Source organism: Hippocampus zosterae, chromosome 10 (assembly GCF_025434085.1).
Source record: "Hippocampus zosterae strain Florida chromosome 10, ASM2543408v3, whole genome shotgun sequence".
Taxonomy (NCBI): domain Eukaryota; kingdom Metazoa; phylum Chordata; class Actinopteri; order Syngnathiformes; family Syngnathidae; genus Hippocampus; species Hippocampus zosterae.
The window spans coordinates 10,508,167-10,526,961 of record NC_067460.1 but is presented as its reverse complement, the minus strand read 5'-3'; the positions used below and the strand labels follow the sequence as shown (position 1 = coordinate 10,526,961).

The following is an 18,795-nucleotide window of genomic DNA, read 5'->3' as shown; positions in this document are numbered from 1 at the left end:
GTTTTAAAACGTATGTGGGAGTGAATGAGTTAAGTAAGCGTTTCAAACTGGACTTCGGGTTTCAAACAAAAGTTGGGTTTTTGGCTTTCAAGCTTTTCAACAGTTGTGGCGTAAGGAACAAATCTGGAAAAAAAAATTTGAAGTTTCACAATCGAGTGCAGTCAACTGGAATTCTCATATACTGCTTCTCTCCGATCACCGCCACTTCCTGGTTGGATGGTTGAGCAGTGTTGTCATGGCTACCCCTCTCACAGTTGGAGGAGGACGGGTCGATGGGTACAGCGTTGAAGGTGATGAAGCCAACAAAGATAACCACCAGGGACACCACGTACAAACCTGAGAACTGAGGGAAACGGTACGGGTTTCAGAGTAGGGTTCCAAAAGAGGGTTAATGTTTCAAAGCAGGATTTCAAGACAGAATTAGAATTTCAAATGTGGCTTTGAAACTAAAATATAAGATTAGGGTTCAGGTTTCAAAATAGGGTTTTTAACACTGGTTATGGTTTTAAAGTAGGGTCCCAAGCCAGGGTTGGGGCTTCAATTTTGAGTTTTAAAAGAGTTTCGGGTTCTAAAGGAGGGTTTTTCTTTACCCAGGGTTAGGATATCAAGGTATGTCTTCAGGTTACAAAGTAGGGGTGTTTCAAGCCATGATTAGGGTTTCAAAGAAGAGTTAGGTTTCAAAGTAGCCTTTTAAACAAGGGTTAAGGTTTCAAACAAGTGTTCAAGTTTCAGTTTTGAAAGTAGGGCCTCACAATAGGCTTGGCCTTTTTTGGGTTTTAAACCAGGGTTAATGTTTCAAAGTAGGGTGTGAAGCCAGCATGTTTGCATGTCCAGAAATGAGAGTCATGTGACAGTCGTGAGTTAGTGAGGAAAGGGTTGAGTTGACACCACTTGAATTCTTCAGTTACTTATTAACTCGTTCAGAAGGCACGGTGACATGCTCTCGGGCGTCTTCATCATCATCATCATCTTTCTTCATCCTTCACCATCCTCCTCCTCCTGGGAAATTGGCCCCCATCAGAGACTTGCCCCCCACCCCTCCTCCCGGATCCCACACCCGGTACGACTCTCGCTGATGCCTCACACCCAGTGCGGGCCCCGGAAGGGCCCTCGCCTGATTATTGTTTACGGAGGGTTGTGGGGCGGCGACTCCCACTCCCCTCTGTTCCGGTGGGGCAAGCGCTGAGCGCGTCACCTTCTGGTGAGACCCCACCTCCTTCCCCGCCGGCTGGTGGGCATTTAGCCGTGTCTGGGGCCCAAAAGCCCCGGCGTTCCACCTCGCGCCATTTGGAGGCATCCCACCATGCGAGGCTTCGTCTACATTATTCATCATCGTCTTCATCATCATCTTCTCATCGCCGTCGAGGTTGTCATCCTGATTATCTTCATCCTTGTTTTGGAAATCACCATCGTTGTCATCTTCATGGTCTTCGTCCGCATTGGCAAGTGTCATTACCATCTTCCCACGGTTTTTGCCCTTGTCGTCTTCGTCACGGTCATCAGGGCCTCCCCTCACTACTCACATTGTAGTGGAAGATGAAGATGCCGCAAAAGATGCTGAAGACGTCGGCGGTGAGCATGGACAGGTTGACGGCGGCGGCGCTGCTTTCCTTTATGACCACGGGCATCAGGCTGTACAAACTGAACATGCAACACGCGAAGGCCCCAAATAGCAGAGCTGACCGCAAGAAAAATGGAGATTTATTGATAGATTTTAAAAAAAAAAGCAAAGGTCATGTATGAGGTGATGATGGTGTCGTGTGCCACTGACCTACTTGCCAGCTCCACTGGATGGCTGACACTTGGCGAAGCTCCAGGGCCACCCTAAAACAACACAGAACAAATACATCAAACTATAACGCTGATTTGTAAACACCAAGAGTTTGTTTTGGTCCATAAAAACTCACTATGTACAACTAAAATTGGAAAAATAACAATTAACTATATGTACGAGCTTTTGGAGCTGATTTCAAATATTTATTTTGAGATTCGTGCATGACCGTTAGCCAGAGAAGAAGAGACACTCTGGGAGTTGTCTTCCAATGTGTGTCGCACACAAGCAATGTGCTCAAACAGCAGTCAAAAAATAAAAATAGCCACCAGGTGAATTTTTTTTTTTTTTTACAGTATTAAAAAAAAAATTGTACACTGTACAACTGCATTTGTCTAACTTTAGAAGCAGTGTTATGCACTTCACTCATTGTTAATTCAAGTCTGTGGACATTGTACACAATGTTTTAAAGTCAAGTTATTACACAACACTAACCTTGGTGTTTTTTTTATGTTGTACGCATGTAAAATACCATAAAAAATGCTTCAAACTTACATACATGTTAATAATTCATCTGCACATTTGCAAACAGTATGCACACTTTCACGCCGAAACTTACATGTGCGCACCAACATATGTACACTTAACGGTGCATACTCACATACGTGTACCGTAACCTTACATTTGTATTGAACTTATGATGGTACCGAAGAACCCCAGCATTCCCAGGAACTCGAGGCGGCTTTGATTCTTGACGGCATACTCCTGCCAAACGTTGGATATCCCATAGAGGGCAGCACTGAGCAGCACTAGGCCATCACCCAGCAGGATGTTGGAGGCTACACAAACCCAGAAAAAAAAATAGACCAAGTGTATAGTGTGCAGAGGGCAACGACAACAAAAATCTCGCTCAAATCAAAACATCAAAAAATACTCTTACTCCCCAAAAAATAAATAAATAAAATAATACCTCACGCAGTAACGAAAGAAGCCAATTGTTGTTGTTGTTTCCCGTTTTATGGGTGGGAATGAGCGTTTTTTGAGGTATGGGTGTGTAGAGAGAGTTTTGATGAGTGGATTTTTTTGTTTTTTAGGTTGATTGTGAGTCATTTGGTATTGTGAGAGGGTAAATTGTTGTGTGTGTGTGAAATGTTGACAGTGTGAGGGTTTTCTACTGCTTGAGTGTTTTAGTAAGTGAGTGAGTTTTCTCATACGAGAGAGCTTTTGGGTGAGAATGAAAATTTGGGGTGAAAGTCATTTTTCTGTTTGTGTTTTGGTCTGCGTGGGAGCTATTTCTAAGGGAGGGAGTTTTTTTTTTTAATGTGTGAGTTTGATTTGGATGGGACTTTCGGGGTGTGTGTAAGAGTTTTTTCTTGTGTTTTTCTGTATTTGGGTCTTACTGTGAGTTTATTAGTACGAGGAAGAGTTGGTTTTGAATGTTTGGTGCTTGTGAGAAGTGTTATGGGTGTGAGTAAGAGTGTTCTTTGTGAGGTTTTTTTGTGTGTTTTTGGGCGAATGCGAAGGCTTTTTGGGGGTATGTGTGTAGTTTCTTTCGTGGGTTTTTTGGGTGAATGAGAGTATTCAATTTTGTGTGAGAGTTCTTGTTGTCATTTGGAAGATGATTTTGATGAATGAGGGAGTTAAATGTTATTTCTATTCAGAACCTCAGAGAAACAAAATACATCATCACTTGGAGGTTTCCATGTTGTTTGCATTGATGTCAGACACAATTGAGGAAAACAGTAATCTTACTGGAGCCCTGGTCTCGCCCCGCCAGTAGGTCAGCCCCCACCATGGCGCCAACGCCCAACAAACAGATGCAGACGGACACAAAGTGGATGGGACGGTACCGTGTCCTCAAGAGCCACCAGGACAGAAACATGACCACCGGGATCACAAAGCAGTCCAAAAGCTAAAAATAAATAAATAAGGATAACAAATTAACGCTAGCTAGCTTATATATACTCTATATTGATTTGATTTTAGGTGTGCCCTATAGTGCGGAAAATACTGTGTGCGTGTGTGTGTATTAATATACTATATTGGAGTTGTTTCCGTTAGTTTTCTGATGCCATTTGACCATTAGCAGGAAGCAATTGTAACGTAAAAGGGTTCTGCCCGACACGAATTGACATGTGCATTTGTTAACACAGACTCAAACCGAGAACTACTTTGTCAGCTCTGCGTAGCCAGTATGAAACAAAAATAATACGGAAAGCCTAGTTAATGACTGACTAAATGAAGGAAGAAGGAGACAAGCAAGACTTCTGAGGATATTTAGCCCCTTGTGGATGTGAGCCTTTTTGGTCAATCAATCATCTTCATCATTTTTGTCCTTCATTTATTGTTTTGTTACGCCATTTGTATTTATACGGTTCATCTCCGTGCTTGTGCCATTCAGTGAAAGTGCGCCTTATAATCTGAAGCACCTTGTAGTGCAGAAAATATGGTACATATATAAATAAAATGAACAAAAGAATTGAACTTTTTTGAGGATGGGGGGCGGTCACTTATTGCTTTTTCATATTTGAGGGTAACCCAAAAACCCTCACCAAACAACAGGGAAACTTGCAAAAGTGCAGATTTTTTGCCATCTTTGCCGATATTGAAAGCGCTAATATCTGCCGGCCAAATAATCGGTCAAGCCCTAGTAAGAACTTCAATGTAATGGACTGTTGGGGGTTTGACCCACCTGTATACTGGTGAGTGTGGTGTACTGGTAGGCTTTGACCACGCTGTAGTTTGCCTCCACGTCCACCAGCCCCAGCAGGAAGTACAGCAGCCATCGCCTGCAACCCATTTGGAACACACTCACAGGACCTACCCATTCAAAAAGGGGGGACAGGCCTGAGCATCAGCAACCACTCCTTTCCGTTGCGTAATAATGGATCAATTGGAATCAGTGTGTATATATGCATGCTGGAAGACCGCTGACTTCCAACAAAGGACTGGTTGTCAGTCAATTATCAGGGCAGATTTAGATCAACAATAGATTGGTTGCCAGTCAGTTTGAGGTCACATACGCCATGCTAAACATTGCAGAAACAGAAACAGACTTGCTGGGGTCCGTGCATAAAATTGGAAGTTAAACTGCAAGATGTCCCCTTGCGGATGATGTCGTAGACGTGACGTGGGCAACTCGAGACCGCCTTGCACCCCTGATCGTGTGTCCACAGCCCCCTCGCCGCAATTTTGACAGGTGTGCTTTTAAAATATTTTAAAGATGATTATGATGATCACAGGGTTCCCGCTCTTCCACTTGCTTTTTATTTATGGACCCTTTTAAAGACTTTTGAGGGCTAATTTCGCCATTTTAAAGGACTTTTTAATGTAAAGTATGGCATTTTTAGCCCCCAAAAAACGACCATGAATAGTCAGGCATTTTTTAACGCAAAAAAGATGACCATTTATAGTAAGGCGTTTTCAGCCCACAAAAAACGACCATGTTTAGTAAGCCATTTTTAGGTGAAAAAAAACGACCATGTACAGTAAGGCCATGAATAGTAAGGCGTTTTTAGCCGAAAAAAAAGTGACAGCAGGCATGTCCAAAGTCCAGCCCGCGGGCCAAATCCGGCTCGCGGTCGAATTTCATCCGGCCCTCAGCCCCTGTCATAAAATCAGTGCCGTCTGGCCCGCAGGTTGGGCGCAATGGAACACGTGTTGCATTGACTGAGGTCTCGTAGACTGGTGAGCGATGTTTCATAGAGTACTGCTTCCCTCTAGTGGCTAAATGAGTAATAGCATCCACTAAATGAGTAATAGCATTTAGACACTAGAGGGCATCACTCACGAGTTAACAAGACATCACTTCGTGTTTATATTGACTGATATGTCATATTTCAAATGATCCTTGCAGTTGTGGATATGTGTTTTGCTTGTTCATTTCCCTGTTGTTCGAGTCAAAGGTTTTGTGACTATTGAAAAGTCATGGTGATACATTTTATGTTTCAAATCAATCAATTTGCACTCAGGAGACTTCTGTTTAAGAAAAGGTCAAGTGAATAAGCAGTTGCATGTGATATACCTGTTTCAAATGAACCAAAAGAAATTCTTAAGATTGTTGAAATTAAAATAAAAATGGAAATGTGAAACAGACTGGCTTACTAAAATTTGTTGAACAATATTGTTGTTCAATGTAAAGAATGTCAGCCAAGGTCGCCCCCCCCGACATTTTACCACATAAAATCTGGCCCCCTTGGCAAAAAGTTTGGACACCCCTGGTGTACAGTATAGCTTTTTCAGCCAACAAAAAACAACCATGTATAGTCAGGCATTTTTAACACAAAAAAGACGACCATGCATAGTGAGGTGTTTTGAGGCCCAAAAAATCGAACATGTATTGTAAGGCGTTTTTTAACCCAAAAAAGACGATTATGTAAAATAAGGCGTTTTCAGCCCCCAAAAACGACCATGTATAGTCAGGCGTTTTCAGGTGAAAAAAGAAAACGACCATGTATCGTAAGGCGTTTTTAGCCCCCAAAAAATAAAGGACCATGTATAGTAAAGCGTTTTTAGCCGAAAAAAAACACCATGTAGTAAGGCGTTTTTAACAACAACAAAAAAATCGACCATGTATTGTTAGGCGTTTTTTAACCCAAAAAAAACAACCATGTATAGTTAGGCGTTTTTAACTTTTAAAAAAGACCATGTATTGCAAGGCATTTTTAACACCCCCAAAAACGAGCATGTACCGTCAGGCGTTTTTTTTAGCTGAAAAAAACGAGCATGTATAGTAAGGCGTTTTTAGTTGAAAAAAAACCTACCATGTATTGCAAGGCGTTTTTAGCCCAAAAAAACAACAACCATGTCGAGAAAGGCGTTTTTTTAGCCGAATAAAACCGCACCATGTCTACTTAGGCGTTTTCAGCCCACAAAAAATGACCATGTATAGTAAGGGTTTTTTTAGCTGAAAAAAACCACCATGTTTCGTAACAGGGTTGCCACTCTTCCACTTGCTTTTTATTTATGGACTTTTTAAGGAATTTTGAGGGCTAATTTAGCCATTTTTTAGGGACTTTTTCTCCATTCAGCGGGGGATTCACGGTGGATTTAGTGAACAGAAAGCCACATATCACTGAGCTGGTGATCAAATCATTGCCGCCAAAGGAAGGGCACATTTTTTTTTTAGGGGCAATCAGCTAACCCTTTATTTGACATACTGTATGTCAAATTAGCCCGAAATGACCCGAAGTGATCACGTGATCAGCATCGGAACTGATCGGAGACAGCGGGAAAAGCAGAGCGGGAACCAGGAAGGCATGTAGCCCGACGGTGGGGTTTGAGGGGAAGGGCGCCATGCGCATTTTCCGACAAAACTATTCATTGGAAGGGTGGGGTAAATGACATTCAAAAATGAAATGAACACCACGGGTTAATTATTGTGGATTTTTATTGATTTTAGAAGCTTTCCCTGGAAATTAGGGACAATTAAGAACAGAATTTTACAACCTTTTTTTAAATGAATTTTTATTAACTTTAAGGACCGGTGGGAACCCTGTATAATTCATTCAATGAATTGATTTCCACAATGATCAAGATGGATTGTTCCATAGAATATTACTTTTTTTGTTTTTAATCCAGTAAAATATATCAATTACAGTTCAGTATTTAATAATGTGTGTGTGTGTGTGTGTTTGCAAGTCACCTGTCCTGCAGAGCAGTGCCGGTGTATAAGTTGCGCCAAGGAGTGCGTAGTGTAGGACGCTCTGCAGCATGGGAGCATCCACCCGGAATGCGGAGCTTAAATACTGAGACGACACGGCCGTACCGCACACCAACGCAGCCAGGACCTGACCCAGCGCCAGGGTGCGAGCAAGACGCCTGTCAAAAGAACTCGCTCACAGGTCAAAGGTCATATATGCACATGCTTCCCAGTGGACTCACCACGTTAAAGCCTCCGTGAACCTGGCCGGCGAACATGCGCCAATGCCACCCCGCTCGGGACGGACCTCCGGATCTGCGTCCGGAGACATCACGGAAGAGTCTTGTCACTGCCAGGGAGAGGTCTCCTTCGATGACTTTTTGTGTCTTCACTCTTAACACTGAATGATTTACTAAGAGAGGGCAATAGTCACACATTACCTTATCAACACGTGTGTGTGTGTGTGTGTGTGTGTGTGCATAATGACATGACGCAGCTTCTGTTAACATCAATGAGCCACAGACAACTAGCATGAATGTGATTGCACTTTAGTTTACATATTTAAATGTTCAGATATTCAAATTTGAATGAGAGAAAATAACATGCTTTTTTCTCAAATACATTGTTAGACTCATTTGTTTTAGATGTACTGTAATTTTTTTTCTGTATAAAAATTAATTTGGTGTTCAAAAAGTCTTTCTTCAAACTTGAGTCTTGAAAAAGGGGTTCATCTTATAATCAGGGCCGTCTTATATTCGGGCCAATACGGTAAATGTGTTATGATGGGAAAATAAATAATGTCTGGATGTGGAAGTTACCAATGCGTATCGTCTTCCAAAATGCTTTGTGTAATAGATGAGTTCAAAATGCATTTTAACAAATAAACCTGTAATAAATGAGTGTTAAAGTGCATTATAAATTATTATGGCATTGTCTGCTGGTCAGGCAGCATCTCGGCCCGGGACAGAAAGAGACTGGAGCGACTGGTCAGGAAGGCCAGTTCTGTCCTGGGTTTCTCCCTTGACACTCTGGAGGAGGTGGGCAACAGAAGGATGCTAACTAAGCTAAAAGCTATGATGGCCAGTCCCTCCCACCCCCTCCAGCCCGCCCTGACAGCACTTGGTAGCTCCTTCAGCCAGAGACTGTTACACCCGCGCTGCAAGAAGGAGAGATACCGACGCTCGTTCCTACCGACTGCTGTCAGGCTGATGAATAAAAAATAACAATCATGATAATAATAATAATTAATAATAATTGAAGGAAAATTGTAAATAGTACTGTGATTTATCCATTTGTGTTCATATTGTATTTAATTGAAAGATGTTTGTTGTTGTTTTTTTCTCTTCTTCTTTCTACATACATTCTTGCTGCTGGAGGCTGTAAATTTCCCCATTGTGGGACAAATAAAGGATATCTTATCTTATCTTATCTTTAAACAAATGAACCTGTAATAAATGAGTGTTAAAGTACCTATATGTAAAAATGTTATTAACACATGATGAATTCACAAATAATTCATCAAGGATGTATTAATAAAGTTATGGAGTAAAAATTGAATAAGGGTTGAGCACGAAATTAGTTTAATGAATGTCCAACGCAGATTTTGAAATCCCCACATACTATGTGAACAAAGGCATCATCAATGTGCAAAGCATTCTGGCCTCCTTCACGGTTACGAACGTACAGTTTAACATTTGAAAATGAGAGTGTTGACATTTTCGACACAAGCTTTATGTTTTTGCTTCAATAACGGTGGTTACAAAGACATAAAAGTGGGTTGGGACCAACAGAAAGCAACAACCAATCATAGTGAAGGTACCTGATGACTGACAGATGATGTGTGGTCCCCCTCAAAGAAAAGTTGGTAGAGGAATGTACTGGATGTAAACAGGCCACTTCAAACTGGAAGAATGATTGTTGGTACAAACATGAAATGATATTAGTGTAAAGCTGTTGTGTCAGATGTAAAGTTGAATGACATGTCTTCATATGAGCTACAGTAACGTGCTCCGAAATCAATATACAATTGTAAAAATGCGTTAAAAAGCTGAAATCAAACAAAGATCATATACGTCAAGTAAAAATGAAATGAAAAGTGACTGGATTGAATCAAATTTAATGAATATGAATATGAATGTGATGTCATAAAACTTTGAAAAATGGCACAAAGTGGAATAAAAGTTTTAAAAATAAAATTGATATATAAAAATAGAAAAAAGTATTAGAATAAAACACAATTTAAAAGGTGAAACAAAATGGGAAAAGTGAAAAAAATTGAGAAAATGACAATTAAAAATAAAATAGGTAATAAAGATATTTGAAATAAAAACAAGGTGGGATAAAATAAATCAAATGTAAAAAAGATGAAATAAAAAGAAAAACACTATTTTTATTTGTAGAAATGAAGTACAGATGAAAAAAAATGAAGCGACAAAACACATGATAAAACACAAAACGTGATCAAATAAAAGTAGAAAAACAAAAACAAATCAAAATTAAGAGAAATAAAAGTAAAATAAAACTGTTCCCCTGTAAAATAAAATATTCATTTAAAAAGGTGAAAAGAAATGAACAAAAAAAATCATCAAATGAAATAAATCAAATAAAAAACAAAACAAATGAAATTACTAAAGTAAACGAAAAACTTGAACGCAATGAAATGACAAAAAAAACCAAAAACAAAACAAAACCCCAGTAATTTTTTTTGTACTGACTGTTCACTGCTATTGACTAAATAATAAAAATGGAAAGAAATGTCAATTTAAGACTCAAGTCATGAAAACAAAATTTAAAAAGAAATCCACTGGAATAAGGAGGAGCAGAGTAGTAGCGGAGAGTGCGACGTCTCAGAAGCTGGTGAGTACAGAGCTGGTCACCACGACGACGCTGAGAGTCCCCGGGAGCTCGATTCGCTGGCCGCTTTTAGCCCGCAGGTGCATCGTCTTCTTGATGTCTCCCGACTCGGTGGACAGCGTCAACTCGCCCAGGAACGAGTCAATCAGCCTTTTGGAGTTGTACACCTGACCCAGCACAACAACGACCCCGATGTCAAAGCTTTCAAATGCACGCATACACATGCACACACACCTGGATGAAGATTGGCTCGCTGCTTTCCTTCCGGTAGAAGATTCCCTTGGTGTCAAAGTTGGGATTGCGACTCCCGCCATGGGTGGCAGAACGAACTGTCTCCCCTTCACAGCGGATGGTCAAGTACGTGTTGTTTCCTACGCACAACACAAACACACAGACTGACTGTCAAGCTTGTACAAAGGGGGAAAAAAAGGAAGAAATGAAATAAGATGCCCCATAGATAATTGAAAATTGGAGGAAATGATGGGCAATGAACAGTACGAAGTACAATGAAATAAAAAGGAATGGAAAATATGATGGACTGAAATGAAAAATTTACAATTTGTATAAAGCAGTATAAGAAATATATAACATTTAAATAAAAAATAACATTGACTAAAAAAACAAACAAAGAAATGAACAAAATATTTTTTAAAAATAGATATAAAGTGGATAAAAAGTAATAAAATGGATTCATGAAATTAAAAAAATCAAATTTGATGAACACAATATTAAATGAAATTAAATAGAATAGATTTTTTAATGACACTAAATAAGAAATAGCATTTAAATACAATTTAAATTAACAAAGTGAACAAAATTTTTATTAAGTCATTACCACTGAAAACTACCCCAGGTCCTGAAAACCTGGACTCACCCACACACACACACACACACATTTGGAACATGCAGATACACCGCCAATAAAATTATGAAATAATTAAAACTAAAAATCTTCACATCTGCCGATACCAAACCATGAGCATGCGGGGTCCACTGCAATTCATTCCAGCCCGCCCCAAGCAGGTAGACCGTGCAAACTTACCCCCCAGCGCGTTGCCTTGGGTTACATGCACTTGCGTGACCAGGGATGGGAAACCACACAAACCCGTCCAGCAGGTGCGAGGGGGCTGATCCAAACACAGCTCCCTGCAGCACACGACAACACATGAAAATCATGGTAGTGACCCCTGTCCAATATATCGCAGGTCATCCTTTATGACCCCCCTGCTAAAGCAGACATTTTTAAGTGACCATTATTTATGGGCTTTGATGATAGATTCATCATCTCCCTTGTGGGGATTACACTTCAGACTACCCCCATCATAAGTGAAATCTGTAATTTAGAAATACCATATTTACATCACTTGCGTGCATTTACGTCACTTAGAATTTTTTTTTCAACACACTTTTTAAATAATACAAACACATTGAAACACATCACGGGACGCATGCACTGGGAATGGACCTCAATTTCTTTGTTTGCCATCTAGTGGTGAACAACTAACAGTGTTCACCACTAGATGGCAAACTTCTCTGACTAGGGCCTCCAATCCCAAATCTTGTACATCAGCAAAGAAGGAGTGTGTGCTGATGACAAAATTATGTCTTTCAGACAAAAACCTGCCTAATATGTGAGACGCCATCAGCCACGACAGCGTTCAAAAGACACCATGACAAAATCAATCTCAAAAGTACACAAACAACAGCAATTGAACAGATGAGAGTTCGTTGGAAGTGCATGAAAGGTTACTGTACTATGCTGTACTGTGTTGATTGTACGAGTGAGTGAGATGCTCTATTAATTTGGGGATTTGGAATGAAATGTTTGACAAAAAATTTAGTGCTGATAGAATTTCCCAAAATGGTAGGACTCGGCTAGGTGATTATCATTCATTCATTCATTCATCTTCCGTTCCGCTTTAGCCTCACAAGGGTCGTGGCTGGTGCTGGAGCCTATCCCAGCTGTCTTCGGGCAGTAGGAAACCCTGAACCAGTTACCACCCAAATCACAGGGCACACAGAGACGAACAACCATCTGCGCTCACACCTCGGGTCAATTTAGAGTGTTCAATAAGCCTGCCACGCATGTTTTTGGAATGTAGGAGGAAACCGGAGTACCTGGAGAAAACCCACGCAGCCCGGGAGAGAACATGCAAACTCCACACAGGGAGGCCGGAGCCGGGATCGAACTCACGACCTCTGCATATATGTGTGTGTGTATTGTGTTCTTGCCTGCAGTATGACGGTACGTCGGTGAAGACGCGCAACAGGAATTCTCCGGCCTTGTCGGGGTCATAGGTGGTTGGCAAGATGACATAGCGGCCCTCCTTAAGGTCCACGCGCAGGAACGCAGACCTTTGGAAAGCAGTGTGAGCATTTATTCCATAACCTTCACATCCATGTACTAGTTTGCTTGTTGGTAATGTTTCTTTCCACTACTGAACACTGTCAGAGAAGGTACGAAAAGGAAACAAGTCCAAATAATATTGTCGAGGTAAAGGACAGGCAACATTATAAAAATACTTCACCTACCACACCTTATCAGTTTTAAGTTGTAATAACATTGTTCAGCACTAGTTGGCAAACATCTCAGTATTAATTCCACATGCTTCTTTCCCATTCGAGAAGAACGTAGCCGGGATGCAAGTTTTTCCACATGCAAGACTCTGTCACGGTTTGATGTTAACAATGGACAATTTAAATTGAACGTGTCATTTAAATGAAGACACACGGTCAACCAATGACAGGTAATCAACTTCATTGAAATGATCAATGTTAACGACCTTATGATTGGAAAGAATTCAGCACCGCATGCCGCATCCTCGAGGGCGGAGAGCAGCCCAAAAGTACACAAGCACAAGAACCGTTGACAATTCGTTGAAAGTGCATAAAGTTCATTCGGTTGCCCGTCCGTCCCTGGGCTTTCATTGTGAAAGGAATTCCATGTCAACAAAAAGGTACAGACGAGTAACATGTTCTTGTCCCACTAGTGTGCTGTCCCACAAAGAGCACTTGGACTGTAATGTACTGCACTTGGACCTTAAGTTGCTTCTCAAGGATACAGAAAGGGCTTTCCATTCCAACCTGGTGTTGCTGTAGGGGGTGCCGGCCACCTTCTGTTGGGGGACGTGCATACGGTAATTCCGGTTCAGCTCCACCTATGTGCACACGATGAGAAACATGCTGTAAAATCTGTATAAATGTGATTTTTTTTTTTTTTGAGTGGGGTGTTTACAAGACATGACTTAAAAATTTTCATTTTATCATCATCATTTGAAAGCGTGCTTTCAAGCATTTGTGGCGATCAAGTCAAATCCTCATGCTGTCATTGGCGGTAATGCATGTCAATCATTACAGCAGCACCCAATTGGAAGTTCTTTGAGCATTTATTCCATATCTTTGGCATCCAGTTCAATGTCCATGTGCCGTTAAATTCTTTGTCCACACCAGCAAGACAATTCATCACACTACTAAAATGACTATCTTACTAGTAAAGTTTTTCCACGACCGGCATGCAATTAAACCTTAGTGTGCTACACTAGTAATATTATATCGCCTCCACTAGTAGGCATGTGTCATGCACTAGTGGCCTTCTGGGACCTACCAGTCCTACCACAAGTCCCATTAATAATTTTGCCTTACTAGTAACATGCAGTTGTCCCACTGGCGAGCCAAATTTGTCTTACTAGGTTGCATAAATGCCATATAGTATTCGAAAAAGAAACATTACTAGTATGAAAAAGTATGTATGTTGCATGACTAGTGCACGTTGAGGAATTAGGTGCGCGAATGTACTAGTCCTCACTGGTAACTTTCCCATACTAGTAGGACAACTATTTCTGACGAGTGAAGCAAAACTGCACATGAGCTGACATTTGTGCGCTAGGACTAGTGTGTGTGGATGCGCATTGCATTGGCTGGCGACCATTCCATTGTTTGTTGATATATGTGGCCTGTGATTGGCTGGTGACCAGTTGAGGGTGACCCTGCCTCTCTGACCTTGTGTATTTCCAAGCCGATGACCAGGTTCTCTCCTCGTCCTTCCCTGAGCGAGGCCCTGCGGTCCTTCTGCTGCAGAGATACGAGAACCTCGTCCTCGGGTTTTGTCACGTCAAAGACGAACTGCAACACACGCAACAGTGACAAAGGGAGCAATTTGAAGATTAATTTGGACAACTGTTCAAGCCGTAGAGTCCTCTATTCTTTTCCTCAATGTGATGTTATGCTGCAAGAGAGTGAAAAGCAGGACGAAACCCACTTCCAAGCTTGCCCTATGTTTGGGGGGAAGTACTTGACATTTATATTCCTCGGTGGCAAAAAAACATTTGTATTCCAGTTGATCAATAGAAACATTGGTGAACTGATAAGGACTTTTTAAACTTTTTGTGACTTGCCAAATTTCACTTTTTACATCAGGCCTCGGTCCCCAAACCTCCATATCAAAAAAGAGGGTTTAGTAAGTATTAATGGCTCTACTGATTATAATCGGACAGTATTAGGCTGTTTTACAAGGTACCGTATTGGCCCGAATATAAGACAGTCCTGATTATAAGACGACCCCCTCTTTTTCAAGACTCAAGTTTGAAAAATGACTTTTTGAACACCAAATTAATTTTTATCTAGAAAATAATTACAGAACATTTGAAACAAAGCATGTTATTTTGCCTAATTCAAATCTAAAGTGCAATCACATTCGTAAATGAATGGCTTCTGGTTTTTGAAATGTAAATGACATCATAACTTCTCCTCAGTCGCTGGTTAACCTGGCCGATCTTCAACCCACTTTTCTCCAGATTGTCACTACGTTTCTCCATTTTCTGTTATCTCTTCTATTACTTTCTTCTCTTTTCCTTCTTACCGCTATTTTTTTTTCTTCTTTGTGCTACCGCTATTTTTATTTTTATTCTTCGTGGGTTCACTTTGTCCTGTGGAGTCAAGTTCAGCATTCGCTTCATTGATATCTGGCGCCATCTGGCGTCGTGAATGGGTATAATGTCTAGCCCCCGAATATAAAACGACCTCCACCTTTTCAGTCTTATATCAATGCAAAAACACCATCTTATATTCAGGCCAATACGGTAATATTCGTCCGGGGTTTTGCTCACTAAACACCAACATAATCTTACTTTCTCATGAAAAGGCAAGCACTGTTCAACAGGTATGGGCACAAAGTAAAGTACATGCATTGCTGAAAAAACATTATTCTTTGTGATTGACATCGTTCTCCAACCTCAAATATGCCCTTTAAAAAGCATTGTTAGGAGTAAATATTTTTCTACTCTACTCTATGCTGGAGAGTTAAACAAATACTACGGGACAGTAATGCAAGACAATAAAATGTTTTTCCTGGAATTCATCTTTGTTGTTGTAAGCATCAAGGGACCCGACAGCCGATTAATGGTTATCAGATTTTTTTTCTGGCCAATATCAGAATTGACTTTGGCGTTAAAAAAAAAAAAAAAGAAAAAATCCTTTTTGGTCATCCGGTAGTAATTATGATGCATTAGAGCAGGAGAGCGCATGTGAAGGAAGCACAGTGGTGGAGAAGCATTGCATGATGGGATGTGAAAGTAGAGAGCACCTGAGGGTTTTGGAGGAAGGTCTTCTTATTGTTGACGCAGCCGCCGGCCCGGTTCTTCAGCTCGTCGTCATGGTGAGCCCAGGAGCCGCGCAACACCTGCTCCACCCAGGTCTTGTGCATGCTTATATGAGACGTATTGATCATGCGGCACAGGACGAGGTGCGTGAAGTTGGAGATGAAGTCACTGAATGTCATCCTGCGGGGCAGGAGAAGAGACGACATCTGGGACCTAAGTAAGCATGTCGGACATCCAGGGTCCAACATTGCATGGAAACTCACCAGAACTCTCCATCATTCTGCACGACGACACCAATCTTCTCACGCTCGCTGCTACTGACCTTTTTCCACTCTTCTGAACTGTCAACACAGCACAAGCGGTTATAGTCATTCATCCACCTTCAATGGACTTCAAAGTCTGAGTTTGGGTTACATTGTGGTTTGTTTGTCACCTGTCACACCAGGGTCCGGACCATTCGCTGCGCCCCCAGGGGTTCCTCAGGCGGATCATTTCGAGTTTGTTCGATCTGAAAAAAGCCATCAAGCCAACACCGATACGTATGCGACGCACGTCCGTTACGGCATAGGCGTGACCTTTGACCAGGCCGTTGCCCAGGCGGGCCTCCATGTCAGATGCGCTGGTCGCCTAAAAGACATCGCAGTAAGTGACATTAGTGACACCCACTGGTGGTCAACGAGTCATGAAAGGAGAGTACGAGGTGCATACCTTTACTTACAAGTTTAACTGCTTCTGCGACTGAGATTGTAACTATGCAATTACTTCCCACTGAAGTGAATCAAATGTCATCGAAGAAAGCACCATTTTTTGAAGCATTTGAAGGGTGTGGTGCCCACTTGGGATTTTTTGCTAAATCTGATCTTTTTAGCTTCTCATTGATATTACAAAAAAAAAATGCAGATTTTAATGTGAACGCAATGCGTCCGTAATGTGACATGGATGTGCACAAATGACATGCACCCCCACACACAGTGCTTACAGAAGTAGATATATGTAGGGGCTCATTATATCATTTCATCTCGCCAGAATAGTGAGGTGTGAGGAAGTAGAAATATTTTGGGGATATGAGGCAATGTGCGGCCCGGTGGTCCAGTGGTTAGCGCGTCGACCTGACAGTGCAGAGGTAGCGGGTTTGATTCCAGCTCCGGCCTCTCTTTTGCATGTTCTCCCCGGGCCTGCGTGGGTTTTGTCCGGGGCCTCCGATTTCCTCCCAGATTCCAAAAACACGCATGCTAGGCTGATTGAACACACTCCAAATTGTCCTTAGGTGTGAGTGTGAGCACGGATGGTTGTTCGTCTTTGTGTGCCTTGCGATTGGCTGGCAACCGGTTCAGAGTGTCCCCCGCCTACTGCCCGAAGACTGCTGGGATAGGCTCCAGCACCCCCCGTGTCCCCTTGTGAGGATAAAGTGGATCGTTGAATGAATGAATGAATGAATGAGGCAAGGCACCTAGATCTTCTCATTTAAATGAGACATCTACCGAGGTCACATCATTGCCTCAAATCTCCACTTTTTTCAAGTGGGATCACTTCCAAGTCAAATATAAAGGCAACACTGTTACTCAAAACAACTTTGCAGATTCACAGATAATTGTCAGTAATCTGCACTCCCAAGCTAGCCACCCCTGACTGCGCAAAGCGCATGTTGGGCTGTTGATGACATATAGGTCGGATGTGTACGGATGAGTCTCCATACAGCAGACGCATTGCGTACATATCCGATTTATATCCACAGACAAAAGAGGCTCAGGCTGGATTTTTAAAAATTCTAAATTCTATTGTTTGGACTTGAATATGGGAAAAAATAAATAAAAATCGGCTAGTCATCACTCTCTCACAATCAAGAAATAGAAGACCATTGTAAAATATCAGGAAATTAAAAAGGCTCTGGTCTGCAAAAAAAACAAAAAACAAAATAAGAGGTAAATGTGTTTGTTTGTCACTCCCAATTGGCACATTAGAGAAAAGAGACTGAAATCATTGTGAATCTAAACATCAAAATGTTCATGCAAACCTTTCAATGTTGCTAGCTTAATGCTAACATGATGCAAAACACCTTAGATGGGGTAACTGAACGAGGCATAGATGTTACAATCATTATAGACCTTCAAACCACTGCTCCTTTAACTCCCACCTCACAACAGACAGTGTAGCCAAATGTAACCGCAAAGGACTGTCGCAAAACAATTTCAGTTGCTGACTCTGCCACACACCGACCAATTGAGCACCACACATCTACCGACGCGCAGCGGCAAAAATGCCCTGGATCGAATTATGAGACTCCACGTACAAAATACTGTATTGTATTATTTCTTCTTGAACCATAAAAACATGGCGCGATTGTCAAGGACTCAGCGAATCTCCTCAATTCTAAAAACAAAAGAATCCACGATATAGCATGGGTTGACACTTACCTCTATGGAGGCGCTGATGAGCCCCCCTCTCTCATGGACTTTGAGGACTCGACTGAAGAGCTCCACTTGCTTCTCCGAGTCAAGCTTGACGCCCTTTTCACTTAGGGTTATGGTCTGCGATACGCCACCCGTGAATTCCACCAGCGCATCTGCCGTGTTGCCGCCGTTCAGAGCCTCGTAACAGCCGCATGTCCTGGAAAGACAACCGGACTTCACTTCACGGCGTGTCGTAAGGCTGGCCATCAAGATACATATTGCTAATCTGCTACTCTAACTTTTCCGTACAAGCCGTGATGAAGAGTTTTTTTTTTCCAACAAGCATTTGGTGGCGTGACAGCTAATCCTAACAGGAAGTGGGCGTCAGCTTGCGTACTTGGCATAGGCCTTCTCCACCAGGGCGCTCCAGAACTCATTGGCGTCATTAGAATGACAGAAGATCAGCTTGCCGTTGAAGGTGGGCAACCGGTCGTCGATCACCACGTCCGCCCAATCGCCAAATCTCCAGAAGCGGAAGTGGAA

The 18,795-nt window shown here is 41.8% G+C and overlaps 2 protein-coding genes across 2 annotated transcripts in view; both read right to left on the bottom strand.

The window, feature by feature from the left end:
* Positions 1 to 43: 43 nt before the first annotated feature.
* LOC127608459 (solute carrier family 35 member F2-like) lies at positions 44 to 9,891 on the bottom strand. The gene is made up of 9 exons (XM_052077535.1): positions 9,232 to 9,891; positions 7,655 to 7,824; positions 7,416 to 7,591; positions 4,464 to 4,591; positions 3,524 to 3,683; positions 2,454 to 2,610; positions 1,772 to 1,824; positions 1,524 to 1,678; positions 44 to 343 (listed from the first exon to the last, which is right to left on the bottom strand). The coding sequence occupies exons 2-9, from the start codon at positions 7,741 to 7,743 to the stop codon at positions 146 to 148; spliced, it is 1,116 nt and encodes a 371-aa protein (XP_051933495.1). The 5' UTR covers positions 7,744 to 7,824; positions 9,232 to 9,891; the 3' UTR covers positions 44 to 145.
* A 131-nt stretch (positions 9,892 to 10,022) lies between these two features.
* LOC127608482 (calpain-5-like) overlaps positions 10,023 to 18,795 on the bottom strand; it is a 15,960-nt gene continuing 7,187 nt past the window's right edge. Inside the window, exons 4-14 of the mRNA XM_052077596.1 lie at positions 18,650 to 18,795; positions 18,277 to 18,469; positions 16,296 to 16,489; positions 16,126 to 16,203; positions 15,847 to 16,042; positions 14,265 to 14,387; positions 13,350 to 13,423; positions 12,498 to 12,620; positions 11,308 to 11,411; positions 10,500 to 10,636; positions 10,023 to 10,432 (exon numbers count right to left, since the gene is read on the bottom strand). The exon at positions 18,650 to 18,795 is cut by the window's right edge and continues 63 nt beyond it. Of these exons, the coding sequence (XP_051933556.1) occupies positions 10,259 to 10,432; positions 10,500 to 10,636; positions 11,308 to 11,411; positions 12,498 to 12,620; positions 13,350 to 13,423; positions 14,265 to 14,387; positions 15,847 to 16,042; positions 16,126 to 16,203; positions 16,296 to 16,489; positions 18,277 to 18,469; positions 18,650 to 18,795 (1,542 nt within the window). The 3' untranslated portion in view covers positions 10,023 to 10,258. The remainder of the gene's footprint in view (positions 10,433 to 10,499; positions 10,637 to 11,307; positions 11,412 to 12,497; positions 12,621 to 13,349; positions 13,424 to 14,264; positions 14,388 to 15,846; positions 16,043 to 16,125; positions 16,204 to 16,295; positions 16,490 to 18,276; positions 18,470 to 18,649) is intronic.

Coding starts and splice junctions, on each gene's coding strand:
- LOC127608459 (XM_052077535.1), bottom strand. CDS start 7,743: ATGTCTCCGGACGCAGATCCGGAGGTCCGTCCCGAGCGGGGTGGCATT. Junction 3,684..4,463: donor CCACACTCACCAGTATACAG/GTGGGTCAAACC, acceptor ATTTATTTTTAG/CTTTTGGACTGCTTTGTGAT. Junction 2,611..3,523: donor GGGGCGAGACCAGGGCTCCA/GTAAGATTACTG, acceptor GGGTTTGTGTAG/CCTCCAACATCCTGCTGGGT.